This window comes from Poecilia reticulata, linkage group LG8, assembly GCF_000633615.1.
Source record: "Poecilia reticulata strain Guanapo linkage group LG8, Guppy_female_1.0+MT, whole genome shotgun sequence".
NCBI lineage: Eukaryota > Metazoa > Chordata > Actinopteri > Cyprinodontiformes > Poeciliidae > Poecilia > Poecilia reticulata.
Genome location: NC_024338.1, coordinates 22041749 through 22049042, shown reverse-complemented (window position 1 = coordinate 22049042; position 7294 = coordinate 22041749). Strand labels below are relative to the sequence as shown.

Below are 7294 nucleotides of genomic sequence, written 5' to 3'. Positions count from 1 at the left end.
CATCCATCCATCCATCCATCCATCCATCCATCCATCCATCCATCCATCCATCCATCCATCCATCCATCCATCCATCCATCCATCCATCCATTTTCTGTACACCCTTGTCCCTTAGTAGGGTCGAGAGGGTTATTTTTTTGTGCATAGAAATAAAAAATTGGGGTCCTGTCAAATACAAACTTAATCATGCTGTATTTTCAAAGATTGATTTAGCAGTAAAAATTTTATGTTACCCCTCCCAGACCAAAGAACACACATCCGTTTTTGCCCTGAACCCCCCAGGATCTGCATGAAATGGTTCGTTCCTGCTTGGAGCTTAACAGTGATGCTGTATGCAGCTACAGTCAGTAGAAGCTGCAGCTGAATGCAGCTGCCACGAACAACTGTGGCTGCTAAGAAAAGTGATAAAATCAGGTTTTCAAAAACAAAATAGAGAGAGAGGGAGAGAGAGAAAAAGGCAAGAGAGTTCATTTATAACCCAGTTTTTCTCCTAGAGAGGTGAGTAGACTGTGTGAGATTATCAACCATTTAGTATAATTAGACTACTGTTTGCCTCATTTTCACTAGCATTAATGAATTAAGGAAAACAAATTACCAACATATTCATATATTTAACTTGTTCCCTGTGCCTTTTACCACTTAACAATAGGTGAGTCAGTCAGCAGCAGCTCTAACCCACATCCCTCCTGACCTCTTCTCTCCTAAGTGAAATTAAAGCTGAAGTATGTAACTTTTTAATAATTTTTTTTCACATATTTTTTAAAACTGTCATTATGTTGTGACAATATGGTATGAGAGGTAATCTGTGAAAAATCTATTTCCTCTGCTTTCTCCCAGTGCTAGAAACAACCAGTCAGTGGCAGGAGAGTTTTAGTGCTGTCAATCACCATCTCATGTGGTGCTGCTCATCCTTCCTCCCCCTCGATTTGTGCTGTGCTGCATAGCACAGAGCTGTGCAGATTCAAACTGTGAATGCTCAGTTTAGTTAGTATAGCTACCAATGATGGCAGATAAATTGTTTATTGTAATGATAAGTTGTTTCTTCCCAATTAGCACATTTAGCAGTGAGTGAATGAGGTTGATTGACAGCGCTAAGACCCTCCTCCTAGTTCTGATTGGTTGTTTTGGTCAGAACAGTGCATTACTTTAACCAGTAATAATAATTCAGGAAGGAGGTGGAGGAGATTGATTGTTTTCACAGATTATCTGTCTCATAACAAACTGCTACATCGTGACAGCTTTAACAAATATGGAGAAAACATTTTTTTTATTAAAGTTATGTATTGCAACTTGAATAAAATGCAACTACATATCATTTTTTAAATGTCTGGATTGCTTCATGTGTAGTTGCATGTTGCTTTTCACTATTGCTCATGGGGAGACATTTCAGTAAGATCTGCTTCCCAGACTTTCAAGAAATGGACTTGTAGAGGAGCCCATGTTTAGAATCTACTCAGCATTAAGCAACTTGTTGCACCATATTTTATTTCTAAATGGAAACATGTCAGAGAAGTGGACATTTGTTGCCATTGGTGACCTGCTGCAGGATGTTCCCACAGATTTTCTCCAGCTAGCTAACGTTCATGGAAGCTGCACAGCTTAAACCTCCTCTGATTCCAACAAGTATATTAATATGAATAACAGATTGTCTCAAGACTTACAGTTTTGCTGCACAGATTATGTCAATTAAACACAGCATAGCATCAGAAGGCGTTTTAATTTGAGAAACGGCCATCGGATTGGATAACAGGCCGCCTTACAGAAGAAAAGACCATCAGAAATAATTAGTAAAATATAAAAACTCATCTGCATGTTTGCTCACATAGGCAGTGGATTAAATGCATAAATTTATTTTTTTTTTACTTTATTGTAGCAGATCGGTGTCATGGATGCTGCTCTCCTGTGTGATCTTGGATCCTGATGTTTGGCCTGGGAAGCCAAAGGCCGTGGGAACGAAGGGTGTGTTTACTCCGAATATGTTTACGCTCAGATGCGAAAGTGATCAAGTTTCACAGATTTTTGCAATTACAGTTCCTATTCGTTTTTGCAAATTTGAGTGTTTTATGACCTTGTAGTTGCCTGTGTGACATATACATCAAAGACATTACTCTCCTGCAGCGTATCCCATCATCATTCTTTCTTTTTCTATATTAAACTATTCAGCATTTTTGACATACTGTAGGTACAACTAAGTCATCTATTTTATTTTTTAGACAAATGACAGACAGAAATCTTTCACTTTTAGAATAAGTATCTTTTGTCTAACGTGAAAAGCGAGCGCAACAACGTCCTTGTGAAAAGTTATTTATTTACAGGAGATAGAATGAAAAGTTCTGTGCAAATTATGCCACATGCAAAAACCAGGAGTGCAAGCAAGCGCACAGGGGGAACCGTCGCTTAAGAGAAGTGAGGGAGTTGTCTCATGGGATTATCTCACAGTCTAACAATTATCCTATTTTACAGCACAAACCAGTTAAACTCAGTGTCATTAACAAATAATTATCCTATTATCTATGGTTTGCTGTCAGTCAAGAACATTTGTGTTCTCAATTCTCGCTGAGTGTGTTTTGTTCAACATCTTTATCTCAGCATATCATCTCTGCTGCGGGGGATCTTTTTCACTTTCACACACAACACGCCTTCCAGTAAGGACACTTAATGAAAAGTAATGTAATAAATCAAAAACCGAATCTGGTTTCACATTTAAAAGTTGAGCACTAAAGAAGTTATTTTGCAAAGATATTTACAACCCCAGAACTTTTCTACATTTGGTCACTTTACAACCTCTATCTTTAATGTATTTTATAAGTATTGCATGAGATGAAACAAAGTAAGTAGCTGTTAAGAAGAAAAACTATCACACACAGTCAGCCAGGACAGGGACCAAGTTTTGGAAAAGTTTAAAGCAGAGTATGTTATATGTTATAAAACAGTAATAAGAAGACGGCAGCCTGCTGGAGCTCCACAGAGCCACAGTTCAGGTAGGAGAATATGTCAACAGGACTATTATGAGTTGTGAGCTCTACACCGCAGTCCATTATGGAAAAGAGGCAAGAAGAAAGTCCTGTCTGCAGCTTGCCACAAAAGACCATAATTGAACTTTATCGCCTATAAGCAAAATGCTGAAGACTAACAATGGTGAATGTCATGATGAATTATTCTGGGAGGAAGATTTTCTTCAGCACAAAAGACTCRAAGCAGAGGTTTGCCTTCCAGCAGGACAAACATAGACCCAGAGATGGAATAGCTTAGATAAAAAACATAATCTGCCCCAAATCCATTTCAGAATCTGTAGCGACTTTAAAATGTACATTTTGCAGATCTGACTAAGATTCGGTTGTCTTGTAACGAAGACGGGGCAAAACTTTCCATCTTTGGATGGAAAGACGGTGGAGACACGGCCCAGATGACTAACAGAGGTAGTGAAAGGTGGTTGAGTCAGTGGAGCTAAATACACAATATAGACTTTTTTTTAAAATTTGAGAACTATGCATTGTTTTCTTTTAACTTCACCATCATGAATTGCTTTGCAATACTTCTTGTTAACACCTATGATGTTTGATATAAATCCTCTGTCAAATCTTTTAATGTTTTTTTCTTTCCTTCATGTGTGAACAAACATGAGTAAATAGCAGCTGGAAAGCGTTGCATGCCACTGACACCATCAGCTACGTCTTACAGATACAGCAGCTCACTTCAAGCTTCTCCCTCCTACCTCAACTAGTCTGTCTTGTGGTCGCAGTCCGGCACGCTCGGCGGGCGACCCCGGGTCCAGGGAGCGGATGTACTGACCGGGCCGTGACCGGTCGCTGTGCAGGTTGAAGCCGTAGCCCCCCGCCGACCGAGTCAGGTGGCACAGACGTGGAGTGAGCTCAGATGGGTCGACCGGCGGTGGGGGTTGGTCCTGAGGCTGAGACTGAATCTCCACTTCTGTTGAGGCCTCCTGGAAGAAATGTTTGAGACTAAATTAGTTTCCCATGCCGATGAACACGTTTTTTTCTGTTTTTAAATAAAAGCTATAAAACATTAATGGCTGAATCCGTGGCTGTATGCATGATAATCATTTTCTAGGTGCATTTAGCTGCGTAGTTAGACCGAAATGCGTCATAATGTTTTTACCACTCCTGCCTCTCTGAGGGATGCTTTTACATCTGTAACTTTAATACATCACTCAACTAATATAACCATGTTGATTCACAGCAAAACCACAGAGGAGCCACAGCTAAAGAGCTACAGAGCCAGCCTCTCTGTGGTCAACATGCTCTGTGTCAGGGAGAAGGTGGTTAGAGGGAAACATACAACAGAGGTATTTGCAAACAAATGTACTTTTTTCCTTACCAAGACATTAAATGAAGTTCAAGGGAAACATTGCTAKAAAATAATGCTGCTTGAAAAATGTTGTTGGGCCTCTGGAGTAAAGGCGAGCGATACACACTTAAAAGTTTTATCACAATATTTTGTGGTATTATGATTAAAATTGATATAAGAACTATTAATTGATTATTTTGTAGGTAACTATGGCTGCATTACACAACAATCACAGCCACACAAACAGAGAATCTTCTTTTAAAAAATATAATACACTTATCATACACTTGTTTGTTACACTTGTTTAGGACTCCAGTCACATAAAGACGTGTGATTTGTATCACTAAACTGCACACATATTTCCATGTTTATTAATGTTTGTGGATACTTTTATTGGAAATTAAGTGGATAAAATACTAAAACTATCAATTTGACAACACAGACAGTTGGAATTTATTGTAACAATAATAAATATATGTAATTTTTTTTAATGCATTTTAAAATGAAATAATTTACTTTTACCAAATTATATYATACTATGTATAGACTATTTCATGCAAGATGTCCATTTAGTTGCTGGGTTTTATGAAAGTGCTTTTTCCTAAAGTGTGGAACTTTCCATTTGCAGCATATTGCTGCCAGCTCTGCCAGCTTGGGTGACGACATTTACAGAGTCGGATTAATTGTGCCTGAAGCTCTTCGCCATGATCATGCTGATTTACCACCTACACAGCCGGGGATGGATGAAATGTGGCGTGAGGGGAGGMGGGGGAAGGCCACAGTTTGAGGCCCGGCTCTGTAACCTCAGCTCACATTAACACTGAGGTGCAACACACAGGTTCCTGTAACACTTCACACGAACAGGACAGCACAGATGAAGTGTGCAGATTTTATATTTTATGACAATTTTTTTTTGAGCATATGTGAAGCTTGCTCTGGAGTACAGCTTGTGAAGGCTAAAAATATGTATGTAGGCAGACTGAGAGAAAAAAAAAAACAGAGAGACGAAGGTAGAGGAACATGCTAACAAGAGAGATAGTGGGTGAAGATAGTGTTCAATCAATCATCAATGACTTTACGTTGGCACAAACTCATTGCACTTCCAAAAATAAATATGGAGATACCACCAYTATAGTTCCTYACTACAGAAAAGAYATTCAGAAACATTCTAATTTGTTTCAGGCATCAAATACTTTTGGGAAGCAGGGATCTGGGAAGATTGCCCTGAAATGGAGGAAGACAACAGAAAAATCCAAATCAATTATTCTCCCATGAGTCCCTGCACATCCTCTGTTTCCTGGCTGCAGAAGAAGAGCTCAAATCTTTCTTTTCTTTTTTTTTTCCCAAAATCAAATATATTAATATTCTGGGATCTGGTTGATGGAGGAAAAAACAAAACAAAAACAAAAACAAAAAAAACAGAAAACGAGTGAGAGCAGGAAGCCAATAAGCAAGAAAGGGGTGAGAGTCGAGTGTGTGGGAGGGTTGGAAAATTAGATGCAGCGAGAGGGTTGAGAATGAGAGTTGAAGAAATGAAAAGATCACGCAGGGGCCAAAGAAAGACAGCAGACAGATAAGCAGAGAGAGGGAGAGGGAGAGAGAGAAACAGAGAGAGAGCTGGTTTACGAAGAGAAGTGAAGATGACCGAGGTTTCCAGTAAGACACGCTGGTGAGGAAAAGTGGAGCTCTAATGTAAACACTGAGAGCAACACAGCTGGGAGTCATTATGTGGGGAGACGTGAGTGTCTGCCAGTTTAACCTCTGACTGCCTTTCAATGCCGAGCTGAACCCCACTAATCGCCCCTGTGGGGCCTGTGCCATCTCACAGACTCTAAGCTTGTCGCGGTGTGAGGTTACACTTCACGTTTGTTGTTTTTCTCCTATTGTCGGCTCGATCGCCACAAAATCAGCTCAGGTGGAGACCTGATCGCCCMTGACATGCAGCGCTGTGATGCAGAAGTATTTGTCCCACTGCAGATTTCTGACTTTGCTTGTGGTCACACTTCAGCGATTTAGAGCATTAACCAAACGTTTGGAGCAGTTTCACTRGCYACAGTCGGGCCTGAATACATTCTAACCTGGAGAACTGAAAGATCACTTAAATAGAAGCCATCAGACGRCACGAAGTAGGCCAAAAGACGTCGCAGAGGAACCCAGAACAACATTTAAAGTCTTGCATGTCTCACTTGCTTCAGGTACGATTTGTGTTCATGGTTGAACAACATCTTATATTTGCCCAAACAATGATTTTGAAAAACCCAAACAATTTTAGAAGACAAAACTTGAACTCTTTGGAAGTTGTATGTTCAGAAAACGAACATCACAGTGATAAAAAATGGTGCGGCCTACTTTGCTACTTTCAGACCTGGATAACTTGTGAATAATTGATGGACCCAAGAGTTTATACCGCAGTTTGAGACCTTAACATGTGGGACAATAATCTAAAACATCACTCGTTAAGTCTATGTCTGGGTGATCCAAATGTAACAAAAATAACATTTCAAGTGGCCTAGTGAAAGTCCGAGSTTGAATCCAATTGCGATGCTTATTTTTATAACCCTAAAGATATCATTTCTGCAGCTTAATTAAAACAGTTCTGTAAATAAAAGTGGGCTACAATTCCTTTCCAGTGATGCAAAAGACTCATTACTTAACATAAATGTTTGATATTCATTGTTGGTACCCAGTTTAAATTACAGTTTAAACTGGGCCACGTTGGTTTGGAAACATYGTTTGAAAGCTGATTTTACTTTTACTCGGGTTGTCTTTGATGTTAAAATTTGACTTGATGTCTGAAACATTTTAAAAACACGAAGAAAGCTGTAAAGAGGCAAATACTTTCTGTTGTGATTACACAAAACTGTGCTTGTCGAGAAAAACCTGAAACAGTGAGACGGACAGCGATAATGATGTCGATGACTTGGAGCATCAACCAAAGAGACTCAAGTTACAGAAGAAGCTTTTTTCTAAACAAGAAGAAGCGTTA

General features: G+C 39.4%; 1 protein-coding gene across 1 annotated transcript in view; it reads right to left on the bottom strand.

Moving 5' to 3' along the window:
- Window positions 1-7294, bottom strand: part of LOC103469308 (Na(+)/H(+) exchange regulatory cofactor NHE-RF2) — a 34046-nt gene that overhangs the window by 9004 nt on the left and 17748 nt on the right. The window contains exon 3 of the mRNA XM_008416908.1: window positions 3716-3943. Within this exon, the coding sequence (XP_008415130.1) occupies window positions 3716-3943 (228 nt within the window). The remainder of the gene's footprint in view (window positions 1-3715; window positions 3944-7294) is intronic.